Source organism: Schistocerca americana, chromosome 3 (genome assembly GCF_021461395.2).
Source record: "Schistocerca americana isolate TAMUIC-IGC-003095 chromosome 3, iqSchAmer2.1, whole genome shotgun sequence".
In the NCBI taxonomy this organism is placed as follows: Eukaryota; Metazoa; Arthropoda; class Insecta; order Orthoptera; family Acrididae; genus Schistocerca; species Schistocerca americana.
In genome coordinates this window covers 812351162-812372964 of record NC_060121.1, presented here as the reverse complement: position 1 = coordinate 812372964, position 21803 = coordinate 812351162, and the positions used below count along the sequence as shown (strand labels likewise).

Genomic DNA, 21803 nt, shown 5'->3' with positions numbered 1-21803 from the left:
ATTGATAAATCTATGTCCGAGTAACTACCACAAGCCACAATGAAATGTGTGGCGGCCCCCGTATTTAAGAGACAGATGTCAAACCGAGACAGTAAAGTTTCAACATCTCTGCCTCGGTCAGTAAGCTCAGTGCAACCCCACAAGGGGTTACGGGCGTTAAAATCTCCCAAAAGTAGGAAAGGTTTACGGAGTATCAATCAGTGCAGCTAATACATTCAGGGTGTGAGGGTACTGATGTGTAGCATCTGTAAGTGGTTGTTCTTTGGAGGGTGACAATGCCCAGTGGTGGAGAGGTGCAAGCAGAAGCAGTTGTTGAGAGGCTGTGGAAGGTGTAGGCTGCGTGAGCCAAAGGCGGTTGCATAGCGAAGGATTTCTCTCTCTGTTTAATAGTAGGGGCACACAGTTTGAATAACAGTGTGTTTATGTTTGTACAGCGTGATAAAGGAAATAAATCAAATTTTACTAGTTCTTAATGCTTCTCCATCAGTTAGTACCACACCATTGCATTTAACAATGGACGAAGTCTCGATACACACAGTCAACTAAAACAAGAGGAATGTAACATAATAATCATTAATTAACCCATATAATCTCCAAGGAGACGGGAGCTTATATTTGGCGACGAGTGTATCAGACGTCGATTCCTTCACAATCTTCGGAGAAGACAGCACAACAAACGGTGAGTGAAGCGCTTCGTTTCTAATTGTTTTCCACGTTGCACAAGAGAAATTAGGAAAGGACCTCTGAACTATTTTAGAGACTGTGATACTTATAATATGATCTTTTAAATTAAGTGTTGGAATTGATTATTAACGGACAGTGATTTTTGTGAACATTGTTAACATGGTGGACACAAAGCAAAACAACAGTGAAGTTATTAATGAGGGGGGACAAGTTAATGCTTTAGTCAATGTAGAATGCGAGTTTGGATTTGAGAATACCACACTTAACGTAATGGAAGATAGTGGTGTAGTTAGTTTCGATTCAACGACACCTAGTTCAACACTAGTGAGTAGTCAACAAACGGGAACGAGTGTTAGCACTAACGATTTGATAGTGCAGATCGTGAGAGAAATCAAACAGGAAAGTAGGAATGCCAATGAAGAAATAAAGAATTTATCAAATGCAATCGTTAACTTGTGAACTGAGATCACTAATTCACTTAATCAGACACATTAAGGAGCTCCAAAAGGAATGTGATACCAAACATGAAGAACTTGATAATAAAATGCAAGATCTTAACACAAAAGTTAATGAACAAGGTAAACAAGCGAATATTAGTTAACAAAGTTCAAGAAACAGTTAAGGCTCAAAACAATGAAATTTTTAAAATTAAGAGTACATGTAAAGGCAACAAAGAAACACTTGTTAAGTTAGTTCAAGGCGTACAGATGCAATGTACTGAACTGAGTACTGAAGTAGGCGAAATTTGCCAAAAGGTAATGTCATCCGAAAATGGTTTGAACAATGTCAATAAAGACCTTATGCGTCAGGAAATCAATGCAGCATTACGTGAAGTTGATAACAGTATGGTTAACGTTCCTAAGTTATTGCAGACAATGGATTGAGCATACGCAACTTTCAAGATTACGATCCGAAACAAGGTATCCATGCAGCTGCCTTTATTAAGCAATTTAAACACACATTTCCAAGACATTATACGGAACGTGCGAAAATTTATATGTGCATTAGCCACATGAAAGGTGAAGCACATATCTGGGGCATCATCAGTGTTTCAGAAAATTATTCACAGTACAAAGAATTTGAATCTGCCTCCTTGAGTAAATTTTGGTCGCGAGAAAAACAACGGGATGTAAAATCAAAGATTCTTACACCGTCGAACTACGCAAGACATTATGGAACAATGCGTGAATATATGCAGAAATTTTGGAACGACAATGCCTATCTTGATGACCCGGTCAAGGAAGAGGAATTGATGTTAATTTTGATATAGAAGCTACCTTTCGCGGTACGTGAAAAGTTAGCACTCACTCCAAAATTCAACATGGAGCAGACCTGCCTAATGATCGATAGAATTGATGTACTTAACCATGAACGCGAACAGCACGAGAGAAATAATGATGATCGTCATTCGCGTGTTAATGGCCCACCGCAACAAGAATTTATGACTAATGGAAGACCAAGCAGATTTGATAGAAGAGGGGACGGAAAACAAACAAGAAATGAGTATGACGCACCGAACAGATTTAATTACAATCAGTACTCAGATCGATCACAGTATGAAGAAAACAGAAGACAACAACGATCGCTGGAACAAAAAAGGAGCCCAGAGCATAATCCACATGACCGTGAACTGGTAAACTAAGTCAAGTTTCGTAGACGACCCGCTCCGAAATTCAAGTTAACAAGAAATGTGTCAGATGCAGCGATTAACGCAATCAAGTGTGAACGAGTAGATGATATTAAAGACGATTTGTATCGAGAGGATGAAAATAATGATCAAGAAATCTTAATGCCTTTTGTAGAGGTGGAGGTATGCGGAATTATTGTGGATGCACAACTGGACTCAGCGAGCGAAGTGAGTGCAATTTCAGAAAATCTGTTTTCACAATTAAATAATCTGGTGGCATTTCCAACATTCCCCGTGAACGGCGTACATATTGTCAGTGCTGTAGGTAATAGAAGCAAACCCATTAAACATCAAGCTCTATTGACGTTTAGAATCAATGAAGACGAGTATGAACAGAGCGTATTAATTGTTGGATCTCTTTATGTCGGATTAGTTCTTGGAATATAATGGTTGACTGAAATGAGGTGCAGTACTGAATTTGAAAAGGGTTGTCTGCGGATGAGAATAAATAATATCGAGAAGAAGATAATGTTTAAAGGATTTATTAATGAAGAAAATAAGGGCGCTGTGTGTGTGTGGAGATGAGGCTAATGCGTTTCCGAGGAGAAGAGGAACTGGCGACTTATGATGATTCTGAGGAAGATCCTGCTCTGCGAGAGAAGAATAATGATGAAGACGCTCTGACTGGTATTCAAATCAAGATCCAGATGTCGGTGAACTTGACATAAGCACAAAGAGAGGAATTAATGGTAGTGCTGAGATGCGAAGTTTACCTGTTTTCAAAATTACCTGGATTAATAAAAGGATGTGTTTGCAAAATTAAAGTCAAGGAACATGACCCATTTTGCAGAAAATCGCATGCAATACCTTTAGCGAAGAGAGAAGAAGTGAACAAGGAAATCAAAAGGATGTTGGCTAATCAGATAATTGAAAAAGGACCATTCGAGATTAGAAAGCTGGTTCACCCGAATTCAGTGGAGGTAGAAGTGATTAAATCTGGCAAATATCATAGCCTACAACATGTTGAGAACATTAAGTTGCATAAGTGTCAATTAGTGAACTGTGTTTAGTTATAAATATGCTACGTTACTGATGGACAAACCTTTGGAAAATAGTCGGTAGCTATTGTGAGATGTTGAAGACTGTAGTCGGTAGCTATTGTGAGATGTTGAAGACTGTAGTTGGTAGCTGCAGTGAGTGCATCTTATTCTCTGTGGTTGATATTGTGTGACTCTCTCTTATGTCCTGTGACAGGTGCAGCAGTGGACAACAGAGTGACGCTTGTAGCGTGTGTTTTGGTTTTCAGGAAGCAGGCAACAGTGCACAGCTAAGCGCGCAGCGCGTTTGTCTTTTGCTACTTCACACTGCCGTAATGTTATTTTATTGTTTTCATGCCTGCCTGCCAATGACCTTTGACACCTGGTGCGCTACGGTTTGGGGGAGGAGGAGGTGGCTGACTTCACGAACAGCTGACTGGCATCCGGCACTTGTCAACATAACTGGAACGTGCCGCCAACGAACCGTACAGCGGAATGCGGCTATTATTCGTGGGCGTAACAACAGCTCCTAGATCTTCCTGTTTCTGGCGGCGGCGATGTCACTCTTCCCTTGCATCAAATGTCGTAACTGCGTGTGACAACCAGCTCAACACATAGGACAGTGATAAAAGCAGAGTAACAAGTGCTGTGTTATGTATAGTGTTTGTGAGTCCTCAGCGGCGATGATGCCACTCCCCTTAGTGAAATCGTGTGAAGTTCTGCTCAGCTTATAGGTAGGGCCCCAAAGCAGAGTCCCCAATATTTCCTTATGGTGTGAAAAGTGCTCAAGCCAACAAAATGTCTTTTGTTTATAAATGATTCACTCAATGTAACTTGGTTGTAAATGGAAAATATTTCTTTAAAGGTATGTACTGATTTTTGTATAAGTAGTCTGTGTGCTGTGTGCCAATTTACAAATTTCAAGAGTTAATTGATAAAATGTTTTATGCCTGTAACTGTAGTTTTGACAGATGCATAGTGTCAATGCTTTTGTGTATATAGGTTTTACATTTGTATTAGGTTATTTAAAATTAGGCTCATTTATTCAGATTCCATTCCTTAGTGTCAATTATGTTCTTTACTGTGATTCATGTGTGTAATTAGGAGTAACCTTTACTAATATGCTTGATATCTCCAACAAAAGGGAAACTGTGTCAGTCACATTATCTTATCTTTTTTACATTTTTCTTGCTGATTAACAGACAGTTAGTAAATTATGTGTAAAGTTCTTGCTGTCATTAAATAATTTTCAAATTGCTATATTCACTGATCATGTTTTATGAGCGTGGAGATAAGGCTAATTAACATTAGTTATATTTTGAAAGTCATTTGTTCTCAGGGTCAAATACTTATTGCAACTACTTTGACATGAAATACTAATCAGTGTAATTTCGAAATTTTGATTTTTTACTGTATAACTTTCGCTAGGACTTCTGAGTCCCCTCAAAAGGTAACCTAGCTCTAGTTTTGTTTTGGTGGGGATGTGAGGGTACTGGTGTGTAGTATCTGTAAGTGGTTGTTCTTTGGAGGGCAACAATGCCCAGTGGCGGAGAGAGTCGCAAGCAGAAGCAGTTGTTGAGATGCTGTGGAAGGTGTAGGCTGCGTGAGCCAAAGGCAGTTGCGTAGCGAAGGATTTATCTCTCTGTTTAATAGCAGTGGCACACAGTTTGAATAATAGTGTGTTTATGTTTGTGCAGTGTGATAAAGGAAATAAATTAAATTTTACCAGTTCTTAATGCGTCTCCATCAGTTAGTACCACATCATTGCATATAACAATGAACGAAGTATCGATATACACAGTCAACTAAAACAAGAGGAATGTAACATAACAATCATTAATTAACCCATATAATCTCCAAGCAGACGGGAGCTTATCAGGGGTACTGCACCACTGGAGGAAGATATAAATTGCAGACAGTTATTTCCTGCGTCATCCTTATTCTGACAGTCATAGCTTCAAGAGGGGTTTGAAGGGTCAGTGTTTCACTACCGACTGAGTTTAGGACATAAATGCAAACTCCACCTGATACACTATTATAGTCCCAACAGTTCCTGTAATATCCCTTATAGTCACAGAGGGCAAGGGTCTGCATTTCCAGGAACCAGGTTTCCTGGAGGGCAATGCAGAAAGCAGGTATAAAGCTTAACACTTGCTGTATATCAGTCAGGCAGAGGAAAAAACTGAAGGATGACGTCATAGTGAGACTGGGAAGGTGTGGAACATTCAATGAGGCAGTTTACGCCTCAGGGTTACCTGCTGCCACCGACTTATTGCCTGAGCAGTCTATATCCATTGTGTCTGAGGACCTGGCGAGATCTAGGTCCTCAGCGGATACCAGAATCTCCACCTTATCCCCAGACACAGAGCTTGTAGACAGTGGTGGTGTGGGTGCCACCACAATTTCCTTGGTCTTACGGGTCGTCTTTTTGGACTTCTCTCACTGCTCCTTGGGTTTCTCTGGCTGGGAGGGCTTCACTGACTCAGTCTCCGGGACTGAGGATGATCGTGAAGCCCTACGACCAGCTGCTTTTGGGCACTTCAGCCACTGACGGGAGTCATGTTTCCCGTTAGCAGAAACCTGGGAAGGGAGTGACCCAAGGGACCCCTTCCTGGTGAGAGGAACTGAAGAAGACTTATGCTTCTCCAGCTGAGAAGTAAGGACTGGACGGTTGGGTAAGTGGTGCGGGAGCAACAGGCGGGGGAACTGACCACCTCCAAGGGGGCAGGTGTAGCCTTCTGGCTCTGAGAGCCAACCGGAATTCACGGACCTGATGGGGCTACAACTGTTCTCGTAGTGGTGGCATATGAGAGGGTCACAGCCAGAGGATGCAGGCGCTCATATTTTCTCCTAGCCTCAGTGTAGGTCAGTCGGTCCAGGGTCTTGTATTCCACGATTTTCCTCTCTTTCTGTAGAATCATGCAGTCTGGTGAGCAAGGTGAATGATGCTCTCTGCAGTTAACACTGATGGGAGGCGGGGCAGATGGATTATTGGGATGTGATGGATGTCCACAATCTCGACATGTGACACTGGAAGTACAGTGGGAAGACATAAGGCCAAACTTCCAGCACTTAAAGCACCGCATCAGGGGAGGGATATAGGGCTTGATGTCACAGCGGTAGACCATCACCTTGACCTTCTTGGGGAAGGTGTCACCCTCGAAGGCCAAGATGAAGGCACCAGTGGAAACCTGATTATCCCTCGGACCCTGATGGACATGCTGTACGAAATTAGCGCCACACTGTTCTAAGTTGACGCGCAGCTCGTTATCAGATTGCAAAAGGTCCCTGTGGAATATAATACCCTGGACCATATTTCAGCTCTTATGGGGTGTGATGGTAACAGAAACATCCCTCAACAGGTTACAAATGAGTAAAGTCCGTGACTGGGCAGAGGATGCTGTTTTTATTAAGACTGACCCAGATCGCATTTTGGACAAGCTCTCTACCTCTCCAAACTTGTCCTCTAAATGCTCTACAAAAAACTGTGGCTTCATCAAATCAAAGAGTACCCATCAGTTCTCATACATACAAGGTACCGGGGTGAATAAGGTTCGCTGCCATCCTTAGCCTGGCGTTCATCCCATGGTGTGGCCAGGGAGGTTAATGATTTAGGGCCGTGCTTTTCTGCATTGTACTGAGACTTGTAACGCTTAGAGACTGCTGGTGTTTGATAACCAGCAAGTGATGATGTGATACACTTCATTGCGCGTCATCCGCCCTGCTGCCACCCACTCCGACCAGGGGACCTCACCACCGGTGCCACCCAGCCAAGGCAAAGGCCACCTGGCAGGATGGCCATTGCGGGGAGTCCCGAAGCCCCAGAATGACGGGCATCTACTCCTTGGCATACGTGGGGAGTTAACGGTGCAGGCATCAGCAGAGCGATCCATGTATTGTCACGGGACTACAACCAACAGGGTATATGGCAGCCCCACCACAACGGACTGGCTACCGTGCTGGATATGAGGTGCAAAGAAGTCCATGGTCATCGTCGGCACAAAAAGCGACACTGCATAGTGCATGGTGGAAAATGCACCCAGGAAGGCGTCCTTGCCCAAGAGATGGAGAATGAGTTGGGCTGCAGTGCAACGACGAGAAGGTGGGCTAAAGATCTGAAGGCATGATGGACACAATGCACCATGTAAGGCACCCTTCTCTAATTGGCTCGCTCTTTGGGAAAATTTTGAAAAATGGACGTCAAACCCTACAGGGGACCATCATATGAAGACCAAAACATATGAGACTCCTTTTAGTCACCTTTTATGACAGGCAGGAATACCTTGGGCATATTCTAATCCCCGGACCCACAGGGGAGGGTGGGGGCGGGTGGGGTTCTACAGGTCCCACAAAAAGTCAATTAAGATGAGAACTTCATTCCTGAGTAAACTTGATACAAATGAGATGTTATGAGTGCCCCCATCAATTTCCCTCTGCTGGCCATTTAATCTCATTATCAATTTACTTACATAGTTTCCATCAATTTTAATTATTTAAATACATTTCCACCATCTTTGTAAATCAGGTGTTTAAGCAAAACCCCACATTCCCGGATGAACAAATTATGTGCCTAACGGACACTGCCGAAACAGCTTAAGGTAACCGACTGTTGGGGTCACTGACTATTCTCCAACATCAGAATTCTGGTTTGTTGAATCAAGAACACTGAACCTGCGAAACCATCAATCTGCTTTCATCCATGATGTCATCTAAATGGTGTCCATAAACCACTTGTTGAAAACCATTACACGCAAAATATTTGCACCAGAAGAATTACAGTTATTCTTACAACAGCAAATCTGTTGGCTAAACTCAAGGTAAAGAAGGCAACATTACAAATCAGTTATTTGCCACAAGTAATATTTTGTACTCAAATGCATTGACTCGCCAACTTAATTATTCACTGTCACCTTCCAACCAACCTAAACCTCAGGCTACACCGCCCTAAACCTCAGGCTACACTGTAGATCAATCTGTCACCACAGGCTCCATTTCACAAAGGAATACAGAGGCAGATAATGTTACTGGTGTTCTTTTCTCTTCCTTTTTGTGTAGAAAATATTTCACACAGTGCAACATTATTACGACATGCGTCAAAGTCAATATATGGTATCAGTGAGTTCAGGCTCACAGAACTGCTCACCATTTAGAGCACTTAGGAGGTATTATGGGGTATATGTAACTAAGAAAGACAGTGCATGCCGAGAACACTGCCTCTCATTTTAAATTATATGTAGGTTTTTAAAGGTAAAGGTAAGGCTCTCATTGGTTTGAACACCACAGTGTTTTACTAGGGATGGTCCTATGGAAGTGGTATGCTTTTGCCTTTCTCTGACCTTTAAACTGTCTCACCAAGTCAGGGCCTACAATTAAACATGGACTTCAAACCACAGGGAAACTTGGTATATTTTGCATTAACAAACATTGTCAGAGGTGAAAGAAGTGTTAAGTGACAGATACGAATCCTAGGACTGACCTTTGGAATTGTAGTCTGGCACTTTGCCATTGATCTATACCATGTCTTCACTTACATTTTATAAACTGCACACAGATAATGTATTGTCGAACAAAACTGGGAATTAAAAAAATTGAAGGATTAAATGAGGAAAGTGAAGGACTCATAATTTTAACACACACACACACACACACACACACACACACACACACACAGAAAAAACATTGACTAACAATACTCATTTGCCTGTCAGTATTAATCTATAGTTGTACAGTTTGAACAGGAATGTCAGGCAGTAACCTATTTATTTTTAAAAGTTTAAGTGATTGCAAATAATACTTACTGCAAAATTAAAAATGTAAAATATAAAGTAATAAAAGAAAAAGAATATGAGAAAAGACCAGAATTAACTGATCACACAATGATATCTTAAACGTTAATGTGTTTTAACAGGTTTTGGATCCAGAAGACATGTTTCTCCACTGCTGCACTGAGGTTTTGCAGATTACCAAGACACATCATATGAGATCAATCATCCCAGTATGTTTTGTTTCATTTACAGTGCACTATATTGGTGATCATTCTTTCCACTCATTTCCCCCACTAAAATTTAATGTATCTTCACATTCTTTTTCCACTACAATAATGGAGTACCTGGATTCTGACTTGTTTTGAGACAATTTTGAGTTACTCAAACATTTGAGGTGCTTATTCATTTATTATTCTCTGCTTTCTGTCAACACCACTTTTACTGTGGCATAGGGTTAGCCTATGAACCCTCCTGCACAAACTTTGTCGGAAGAATTATTCATAAATAAAAACATAGAAAATTATTTTATGCAGACACATATGGTAGTTCAACATCAGAAACAATACATTAATAACAACATAAAAATGACAACTGGCAATGAGTAACAAATTAAGAAACACAACTGATGTCATAACTAGCTTCATAACAGTAACAGGAATATACAGAAAGACAACAGAGCATGGTCAAGCAAACGGGAAGGAATGTCCTTTTTTTTTAAAAAAAATAAATAAATAAAAAATTGAATACGTGCACTCACCCATTCGGCATTGTCATCAACAAAAACTTTTTGATGCTCCTGATGACTAAATTCTTTCTTGCCGAGTGACAAAATTACCTGAAAATGTGTTTCAAATAAGTAACACATTATGCAGAGTAATAAAATTTACTGTGAATATTTCACAACACAAAAGAATTTGATTGTGTAGGTCAGAATTCAAAGCCACATATACTTAAGAGACATTTATCTTACTTAGATTAACGTCAAAAGTACAGCTCTACACAAAAAAATGAAAAACAAAGAATATACATCAAACCAGAGAAACCAGCCACTTGCAGAAAGAAAAAACAATGCACATCACTGGTCGGTCTCTTGTCCTCACCCTTAAAGCATGTTGGGGTACTTTAATATGACTTGTCGTCTAGCTCTTTTACAGACGACCGGTTGATGTGTCGGTGTGAGCACAGGTGTGATTGGTTTTTCTACAGTCTTCTGGCATCTTGGCATTGTCTTTTCAGTTCAACTAGGTGTAGGCTCACCTGACCCTCCATCATCCTGAACTGGAGGAGCGCTTTTGTGCTTCGGCAATGGTAAGGTCCATGCTGGTTTCACTCTTTCAATGGACACCTTGACAATTTTTCCATTTTGCGAGATGTCTATAGTATGGGAATTATGTCGCAGTACTTGACAGGGCCTAGTATAAGGAGGTTGTTGGGTCAGGCGAGCCTAGACCCAGTTGAACTGAGGAGACAATGCCACGATTCCAGAGAACTATAGAACAACCAGCCACACCTCTGCTCACACTGACACATCAACTGGTCGTCCATAAAAGAGCTGGGAGGCTTTGTGGGAACAAGAGACCGACCAGTTAGGTGCCTTGTTTGTTCTTTGGATGAATGTTTTGTGAATTGTGGTTTATTAGTCTCATAACATACACAATCTAAATCATTTGATTCAGGTACAGGAGACACGTCAAAATTTTGGTAAAGTTTTACCATATACATACAACACCTGATTTTAACAAATGGCACCATAACAATAATACAATATAAAAATACACATACAATAAAAAAACCAACAATTAATTATAACAACTGATTTTAACAAATGGTATCATAATAATAATACAATTTTGTTACACGTACAATAAAAGACTAACAATTAATTACCCATTGCTCAAATTATCATGTCATCCTCTATGAATTCTTCTACTGAATAGTAGCATTTATCCCACAGAATCTGTTGTAGCCTTATTTTTAGACACTCTGGCTTCATATTAAATATATTTTTGCCCATTAGCTTGTTATATATTGTCATCTCCATATACTGTGGAGTTCGTGCATGTAATTTCAAATGGTGTGTGGGTAACACAAAATTATTTTTATTTCTTGTGTTGTATGTGTGGTTAAAATGATTTCCCTCAAATAATTTTTGTCTGCTGTGTACAAAGATTATAATTTCATAAATGTATATGGAGGGAACTGTTAGGATTTGCAGGTTCTGAAGTAATGGGGGACAAGATTCTGTTTGTTGTGCACTATACATGTATCTTATAATTTTCTTTTGCAGTTTCAGTATTCGAGATACACTACTTGAATTCCCCCAGAAAATGATACCATACCTAATGACAGATTCAAAATAACTATGATATGCTATTTTTCATGTACTCATGTCAGTAGAGTTTGCTAGTATTTGCACTGCAAATGCAAAGCTGCTTAGTTTATTTGATAGGAACTCAATATGTGTACTCCAGTTTAAGTTGTTGTCCACATTTAGTCCTAGGAATTTGACTGTGTTAACTTCTTCCATAGGATGATTGTGATAATGTATTTTAAGATCCACACATTTCAAATGTTTGGATTTGAAATGTACCATATTGGTTTTTGCAATGTTCAGTTTCAAGCCATTTAACTGGAACAAGTTTTCTGGAGTACCCATTGTGCTCACAATGGAGCTCTGATTTTTTTCTGCATCATCTTCAATTAAAACAGAAGTGTCATCCGCAAACAGAACTGATGGGGAATTTATATTTATGGGCAAGTCATTTGCATAAAATAGGAACAGGATTGGCCCCAAAATGGAGCCTTGAGGCACACCTTGTGATACTGTACTCCATTTACAATAATAATTCACTGCATTTGATGTGACACCCTTTGCTTTCTGTTGTGCAAGTATGATGTGAGCCATTTCAGAGCTTTGTCCTTAATCCCATATTTGTTTTATCTGTAGATAAGCAAGTCATGGTTCACCGAGTCAAATGCTTTTGAAAGATCGCAGAAGATACCTGTGACTTTACTCCTCTGATCCAATGATTTGGGTATTTTCTCAATAAAGTTATTTACTGCATCCAGTGTGTTTTTTCCTTGTTGGAATCCAAATTGGTTACTTACAATAATATCATTTTTTATGATAAAATTTTTGATCTGATTTGCAGCTACTTTCTCTAACACTTTTGACAGGATTGGGAGAATAGAAATAGGGCAATAATTTCCCATATCTTGCCTCGACCCTTTCTTGAACAGAGGTTTCACTTCGGCATATTTTAACACATCAGGAAAGCACCCCTGTTCAAAACATTGGTTGATTATTTTAGCTAGCGGGGGTGCTATTATGACATATACCGCTTTAATCACTTTAGCTAATTTCTCTGGTTTGCTGTATATTCTTTGTTTTTTGGGGTTACCAATTATGTAGGTCAAAAATCAAATCCACATATACTTAGAAACATTTATTTTGCTTTGATTAACGTCTGAAGCACAGCTCTAAACAAAAAATGAACTTAAAACCAGAGAAATCAGCTATTCGTCCAAAGAACAAACAATGCACTTCACTGGTTGGGCTCTTGTTCCCACAACTGCACGTTGTTATTTTTATCTATTGTGTTACTGCTTATCTGGTACAAACTCAAGACAAGACAACTGAGATAATGTTCTGCTTTGTTGTCCTGAACCACAGAACCCCCGTGTGTGTGTGTGTGTGTGTGTGTGTGTGTGTGTGTAGCCATGGCGGTGCTTTTCTAGTACTTCAGAGTGTTACGCGGTGGAGCAGGAAAGAAAGATCTGTGCCTTTTAGATGTAGCAAGAGGATGTCAGAAAATAAACAACTTTAAGAGGGAGGACGTGGATTACAATTGGCACATGGAAAGAAGTTTGATACAAAGAAACACTTTTTGTGATGTTATTTCAGACACACTGATAGACATTCCTACATAAATCTTCATCCATGATCAAGGGGATTGACAAGATATGGAGAAATGTTAGAATAAAGAGAGAGCTGCTGCTGCTGCTGCTGCTGCTGCTGGGTAGCCTTTAGTATCTGCAAGTAACATGAAAAGAATATGAAGTTAGTAGTATTTGCATATATAGTGTACAGTTTAACCAAATGGCACAGGAACTGCAGAAGTTGGACACTGCATGTGACACAGGTGTTGGCCTGATGTGGCAGACTTCGTCATTCTTATAATAAATGTGTGCTTTGTTGGTCTGCATCTAGATGGCACAGTTTCCTTGAAATCTTACTGATAAACAAAAAGTAAATGTAACAGAAATGAATGGAATGACAGCTATAAAGAGATTTAATAAATTTGAAAGCACAATCTTAATTGATGGATAGTCACGGTCCTACGTACAGTCAATAAAAAATCAAGCTCATTCTTTCATTGCTTATTGACCATACTGCCCATGAAATGTACTGTTTCTTTTTAAACCTGTGACATAACATGTAAAGTTTGCTCAAAAGTTGGATGTGTTACTCTTGTAACCAATACAATAGGATCTAAGGATGGTTCATGTTGAGCCAAAACTGGTCTTTCAAAATAATTAAAGCATATAGATGGACAGTAAAAATATGTTTTGTAAGTCACTATGGACCTTCTCTGGGGACTTTATGTCAATTACTGACAAGAACTGTAGGAAGTAAAGAGACAGAGAGCAGAAAATACTACATTTCTTCTCCAAAGGAAAAATAAATAAAGGATAACACAGATAAAAGAAAGAAATATTGATATGTTGTCACAGACATGAAACACAACTAAAGTTGATCACCGCAACTGAGTGCACTGAACGTGTTTGGTACCTGTTAGATTTTACATCTGTTATGCTAAAGAATGGAACCTATCCTAGAGAAGGTTTTCATAGAGCACTGGAATGTCCTATATATGCAAAAAGAAGACCCAGCTGAATACAGTTTTCAAGAATCTTTGGAGAACTGCTGTGCAGTACTACAGATTGATATTACTGATGTCAATTACTTGTAGCTTTATGGAACATGTGTCCTCTTGTAGCTTTATGGAACGTGTTATGTTTGCATACAAACACTTTCTTTTCCTTTCTTTCTTTTGAGGTCAGAAGAACTCCTAAGAGTTTAGTTGTAGCTTTATGGAAGAAATGTTATGTTTGCATACAAATACTTTCTTTTCCTTTCTTTCAATGTCAGAAAAACTCCTCTTTAACAACTGACATGGCTTCCATGAGCACAGATTGCATGAAGTCCAGATTGATCTTTTGTTTATGACATCCATAAGACAACAGGTAATAATGTCACTGTCGATTCAGTGTTTTTCAGATTTCAGAATGCTAACTGTTACCTGGTAAATTAAATAAATGTGAACGATACGATAGTAGATTTTTTTGTTGTGTGAGGGTCGGTGATACGGTAATTCTTCCCATTCTTTTTTATTTTTATTTTACAAGAAAAGTAAACCATATATATAGGGTAACAGCTACAACATTCATTATTAATATGTCACTTGTCAATATGATCATCTTTGCATACAGTTTTCATCCACCATGAAACAAAAGCATGTATACCTGTGCAGTAAAAATCATGCTCCTGCTTCCTCAGTCACTGACACACAGAATTTACAAGGTCTCCACATCTTTAAAGTATGCCCTCATGAGCTTCTCCATGTCATCTGGACAGATGGAAGTCTGGTAGTGTTGCAGATTGGATGCAATTGCTTCCCTTGCCACTTTAATCGGTCAACAATTTTGATACTCTGCTGTACAAATCATGGAGCAAACCAGTTTTCAATAAGGCCATCACACAGCTTTCATATGGTTACATATTTCATATGTTGTTACCAAGTGGTCAACATGGATGGCTGGATGATCTGGTCATTGCGATGGATGTTGTGAGAAGTCAGTGCAGTTGCTCACTTGCCACTGCACAATGCATCAGCCAACTGTGTTTCCCTTCAGCTTCTTTACAGTGAAGAACTCATCGGCTAATGGTGTTGTAATTCACAGTGTCACCTCCATGCACCTGCTTCAGGATTTCATGAATGTAATTAGGCATTTCACCTTCTGTAGTAAGGAATTCAATCACAGAATAATGTCTTACGCATATGTTAATGTTGCCCATTTTCTAAATTTGTACAAAGCTATCATCTGTTAATGTAGGATGCAGTTACTGGAGTAGTTTCTAGAAGAAGGTTTGCAGAAGTATGCCAAATTCACAATTACTACATTATCAACTTAATGAAGGAGAAAGAAATAAGATCTCTACTTTCTGACTGTCCCTTGTAAGACAGTGGTTTGAAAAGTTCTTGGAATCACCACGAGAGGTCAGCGATGAGTTGTTCACATGATATTCATTGGACTGTTGCCTGTCAACACGTGCCATGGCAATGCTCTTGGAAGAGAGCTGTGGCAGTGACGTGGTTCTGTTTGTTGTTGCTCCTACATAGTGATTTGCAAAGACGAAAAAAATAAATAAATAAATAAATAAAAACAAAAATAGAGATTCGAGCAGCGATTAAGTACTTCATGAAGAAAGGTATGAAAGCAAAGGACATTCATGCCAATTTCCAGAATACACTGGGGGGGGGGGACTCTGCTCCTTCATATTCAACTGTTGCCAAGTGGACAAATGAATTTAAATTTGATCGGGAGAGCTTAGATGATGATCCGCACAGTGGTCGGCCAAGCTGTGTCACTACTCCAGAAATAACTGCAAAATTGAACAAAATGGTCACGAAGGATCACCAACTGAAAGTGTGTGAAACTGCTCATGCTTTCCAGATGTCATCTCAAAGGGCATGTCACATTTTATCTGAAGACACAGAAATGAAAAAATTACCTGCAAGATGGGTGCTGCGACAAGACAATGCATGCCCGCACACGTGCCGTCGTCACGTCAAAATTACATGAACTAAGGTAAGAATTGTTGCCACATCCATCTTATTCACCTGATGTGGCCGTCAGACTTCCATCTCTTCACAAAACTGAAAATTTTTCTTGGAAGATGAAGATTCACTTCAAACAATGAATTGATAGCCGGAGTTGACAACTGTTTGGCAGGCCTGGAGGAAACTCATTTCTGATAGGGGATCAAGGCACTAGGAAATCATTAGACCAAGTGCATTAATCTACAAGGAGACTACATTGAAAAATATAAAAAAAAGTTTCAGTGATGTAAGTACTTTTTCTCTATTCTGTTCTGAGAACTTTTCAAACCACCCTCATACTATACATCAGTCTAAATGGGAAGACATAAGCAAAATCTAAAGAAACCTTACACTTACTGCGAAGAAGTGAGGCTGTTCTTGGACCACATGGTTTTACACATGTGTGAGTAGTCAAATATACAAGGGCATGCTTTCAGAGAAATTTAGGGTAGGACAGTCAAAAATGTAGTTGTGTGGAAGGCAGATGCCAAATGGAGAGTCACTAGAAGAATCTTGAAAAACTGTAATGCATCTATGAAGGAAGTGAATGTTGTTCCTCAGTCTTAGATCTTTATCAAGTTTGATTAACAAAAGATGCAAAGAATATTCAAAGACAAGCAACACAATTCATCACGTTTCTTTAACCAGTGTGAAAGTGTCAAACCTCGACAATTTTCAGTTGGAGATACCGCAGGAAGGACAAAGTGAACCACATATAGAACTATTCTCAAAAATGTGAGAGCATACAAATGAAAGAACTTAAATCATGAGCATAATGATAAAATGAGAATAGCAGAAAGAAGATGATGATTTGGTTATGATCAAAAATGGGTTGCATAATAAAAGAAGTGAAAATGTGTGCTGCCTTGGTAGGAAAATGGCCAATGTGAGGAAAACATCACAAATGTGAGGGGGCAATAAAACATTTTCTGTTCGAAGACTGTACACTCCAGAACCGATATGCCAATCAGGCAAAATTACAGTAAGCACTAAGGTAGGCATCCTACTGATGCACCAGGTTTAAAATACGCAATTGGTAAAACAATGTCCTGCTGCCTGAAGAAGTCCGTAACTGCTTACTAAGCATCCTCATCCAACAGGAATCGTTGGCCCTTCAAGGCCTTTTTTAAGGGACCAAAGGCATAGTAATCACACGGGGAGAGATCAGAACCATAGGCGGGTGCTTGATATCGCCCACGTGATTCAGCATAACTTTTGTGTTACAACATTTGCAATATGAGGATGTATGCTATAATGAAGCAGCAGCGTTCCACAACTGGTTTTCAGCAGACATGCTGCCCCATGCGCTGTCTTCATTCTACAATGAATATCTACTGGTGTTTGTCCTTTGGCAGGCGACAAAAGAATAACACCTCGTTGGCTCTGTTTGGATACAAGATCACCATAGTTCACATTTCTGCATTTAGCACATGCATGTCATGAAGACACGAAGGCCACACTGTTTTCATCAACCCTTAAATAAGGTATGACCTAGACAGGATTACCAGTGTAGGAGCTCTAATGACGTGTGATACTATATGGACTGAGTAAGATGTTTCAAAGATAACATATGTGGAGTCCAACATTGCACTTTGTTGAAGGATATTAAAAATTAAGTGGAAATTAAGTGGCCTGAGAAAAATAATAAATGAAGAAGTACTAAGAAAATAGATGACAGAGAAATCTAGGGCTATCCCTTCCCAAAAGATGGAACTGGTTAGCAGAACAAGTTCTAAGATGTCCTGGATTAATTATTTTGTATATTAAGGCTTCCCCTCATTTGTTCTTGTGGAGTATGGAAAGAATGTTCACCAGTATACTTTTCTGTAAGCCCTCACTGGTCTGATTTTATCTCCACTGTCACTAAAAGAGCACTACATAGTAGATTGAATAATATTCATAAAATCCACTTATAGCTATCCAATACACCTAACTAATACAGAGGATGAATAAGTATTTTGTAAGCAATACCTTCTGTAGACAAACTGCAATTTCCAGTATCTTATGAATGAATCAAAATGTGACATTAAATTGCCTTACAACTGATCCTATTTTATCATTCAACAATTATCTTTTACACTATAACTTCTCTGTATTTCTATGATATGACTGACTTTTAACGAGTCACTAATGCTGGAAGTCAAAGACTATTTCATTTTCATAAGCATATTGCTTTAAATATCTTTACAGGAACAGTCACTTGCTAGCCTCTGCATGAGTCAACTATTTTGTGGAATCATACCTAGATATTACTACAATGTTTACCAGGCAACACTTTCCCATAGGTTATCACACCATCTATGAAACAGCTGAGATTACAACAGAGCAAGCTGCTACATCATTAATGTACAGCAAACAGTAATGGCTCTATTACACTTCCCTAGTGTGTAGCAGACATTATTTCTGTACTAATCACACATCTTAATTTGGCTGGTCCTTGATTGGCAAAAGTCGACCAACTCCATGCCAGTCTGGAATGTTTACTATCTTTGCCAACTTTGGCTATGTAACAGTAATAGGCATCATAACAATAAGTAGCCATTAAGGATATAGTGTGAGTTCACATGCAATGTTGTGCATAGTGATTGTTCATATAATTTACAAAACTTCATTATTTCATAGCAATAAAATTTCATTTTTGATTACTTGCTTTCATGTCACTTCTGCAATGAATTACTCCATTACATGTTCATTTCTTTTATAAGTTGTAAGATGCCCAGCCTAGGAGGAAAAGGCTGGGCGTGTCCCATGAGCCAATCCATTACTAACCGATCACGAGCTTTCACTCCCAGCATATTCCCCAATGGGACCAAGTTATAAAGTGTAGGATTAGTATCTGCACCTAAGTCTCACACAAGGGTAATGTGCTCCAATCTGAAAGTTTTCAGTCCTGTTGCAAATTTTATGATATACCTCACATTAACCTATTTTTTGAAGTAGCCTTTCAAACTAAAAACTTAATATTTACCAAATGTAGTAATGGGAGGGGAGGGGAAGACAATAAATTATAAACTACTTATGTGTACATTTGTTAATGTGATGTAAATGTAACTTTAGAAGCTGGACTTAAAACAAGCATATTTAATATAGTAAAACATGTTTCAGTATTTATAACTATGACATATGTGTCAAATGCTGGGTAAATGTGTTTTTTGTATCCCTGAATGCACTTGCTGAGAGGAGCACAACAATAGGAGAAGAAACAGGAACTGTTTACGTTTGTTGCCTTACCTACTTCTGGCACTACTACTTTTGCAGAACAATCAAGCTTCAAAAAACAGTTTATATAATGGGAATGCCACTGTCCACTCCTCATCGCCTTGGTTTAACTTCTTGTCAACACTGTAGTTATTATAGATGGAATATCAGCCACATCCTTGGCTAAAGGAAAAACTCATGCCACTCATGTGATAGGATCCCACTTTTTTACACCTAGGGCTACAAGGTTGATCAATGCAAATTTATTGTTTTACTGAAGTTCAACATGTAAACATGTGTAATTCTCATACATGGGCAAGTTGGTTGTAAACCTGTGTCTGTCATTGCTGGATACCAGTTCTATCATAAATTCAAATTCAATATACCCCAAATATCAGTAAGATGATACACTTCCTACAATGCCTTTCTTTCATATTTAGTTTTTTGCATATGTCTGTTTCTTCCTCATCTAGCACAACTGTCATTTTTCTAATGGAGCCATGCAACTTATCTACAATACCCACATTGGTTGTCATTGATGTTAGAGGAGCAAAATGCCTTTCAGATATAAAGTATTTTAGTTAGCCAGTTAATGCTGAGAGACATGAGAAGTTTCCCTTAAATGGGAGGAAAACGTAATATCATAACATAAGTCATCACAGTTGCTTAGAAACTATGTCAATTAGTACAGCATCATGATGTCTTTCGTTAATAGCTGATAATTATTAATTACTGCACTACAGGTAGGTATGTACAAGATTCATTTTCCGAGAAGTATAGGTGAACTAATATTTTGGAAACACCTTTCAAATAATCTATAGAAGATTACTGCACTGATATAGCTGCAGCTATAAATGTGTAATACCCATCATGTGTAACAGATGGGTAAAATGAGAAGATGTATCAATTAATATCAAACATCCCCTACAAGTTGCCTGCAAAAGGCGACTACTGAAGACATAGTGCAGAGGGGATTAAGGGAACTAACCTGGGTGTATTACCATGTCCAATCTAGACATTCATACTATGGCTTACTAAGAACAAATGTGGGTGGCTTGCTTACCAAGCTACAACACAGACAGAGACATGAATCAAAGTCTGCTAACCTGTGGCTTGAATGTATTACTGGTTCAGAAAAACTGACCAACAAATGACAATACTGACGAGAGACCTGAAGTCCCTACCAGAATGCGATCAGGATGCAAACTTCAGACGCATTTAGATTTATGCTGAACCTGTTGTGTGCATAGTTCTGCTGAGGTTAAGCACTGTTTCCACGTTTCATCAAAATCTTTTGGGCCCTGGAAGACTAGGGCATCATGAGTACTGGTGTCCTGATCTGGGAGAAAGAATCTGTATGGATTGGAGACAAGGAATGGGGGAAGTTCCTTTCTAGATTCCAAGAGCTAAAAGAAGAGTGTGATGATGAGCTAATGGAAAATAGGTGGATGGCATCAGAAAATATGCAGCGGCAAAATATGTACGTACAGCTGAACATTAATGCTTGTAAAAGTCTCGATGAGGCCTTTATCCAATAGCGGGTGTCAAATGTCTTATGATGAGGATGATCTGTAAGGTCTTTTGAATTTTCATAATGCACAGAATGACTATAACATTCCACGAAACTTGAAGTGATGACAGTTGTGAGAATTTTCTACTACAGAGATTCCTCTTAAGATGATATGTCCCAAATAAGAAAACTGTGGGATCTGTACAGCACCAACCAAACTACAGTACATTATGTTACCACTACATCACAACAGGTGTTTAATTAGCTACTAAAATAAATCAGGAAAAGGAATGACAGTCACATGGAATGAAAACAAATAGCCATACAATAAAATATGTATTCCATTATCCTTATGGCATAACAAACAGCAGTCATTACATCCAGTTCAAGATTTGTGGTTGTCACTGTTACAACAAAATACAGGAAATAAGCAAGATCAGGCATTACAATCCAGTTGATGATGAGGCGTAAATTAAGCTCAAAATTGGACACAGAAGGAGGGAAAAAACCCAGCTGTGTACACTTCTAAGGAACCATCTTCCCATTTGTCTCAACTACAGGAAACTTAATCTGGATTTGAACCTTGGCCCTCCCGAATGCAAGTCCAGTACCTTAACCACTGTGTAATCTTCTCACTAATGACATAAAATAAAGCCATGACAGTTAGAAAAATTTCATGGACATGTTCTCAATGCTTAACCCTCGGTTATGAAGAGCTGATATAAATCCATTTTTGCTATACTAAGAAAGGAAAGATCGCTAAATGAAGTATTCCACTGAAGTGCACAATGGAAAGAACTTTTATGGCAAAACAGAGCTGTTCAATGATAAGGATAAGAAATGAGATATCTGACATAATGGCACAGCATGTAGCAATTTAATCTATTATTACTTCTTTTGAACTATTCCACACTCATCAGATGTTTTCCAAATACATATTCATACAAGACTGCAAATGACATGAGAAGAATGGGTTGGACAAAGGCCTCTTTCTGCAGCAGGAAACACATGGCCACTGTCTCAGGGCACAAGATCCTGATTGTGTCTGGCTGAGCAGCAATCAGGGGTGGGTAATGGGGGTAAGGGAGAGGCATGCAG

General features: G+C 39.1%; 1 protein-coding gene across 9 annotated transcripts in view; it reads right to left on the bottom strand.

The window, feature by feature from the left end:
* Positions 1–21803, bottom strand: part of LOC124607083 (inositol polyphosphate-5-phosphatase A) — a 323688-nt gene that overhangs the window by 114393 nt on the left and 187492 nt on the right. For all 9 annotated transcript variants that reach the window (XM_047139269.1, XM_047139272.1, XM_047139265.1 and 6 more), the window contains one exon: positions 9871–9948. In XM_047139269.1, the coding sequence (XP_046995225.1) occupies positions 9871–9948 (78 nt within the window). The remainder of the gene's footprint in view (positions 1–9870; positions 9949–21803) is intronic.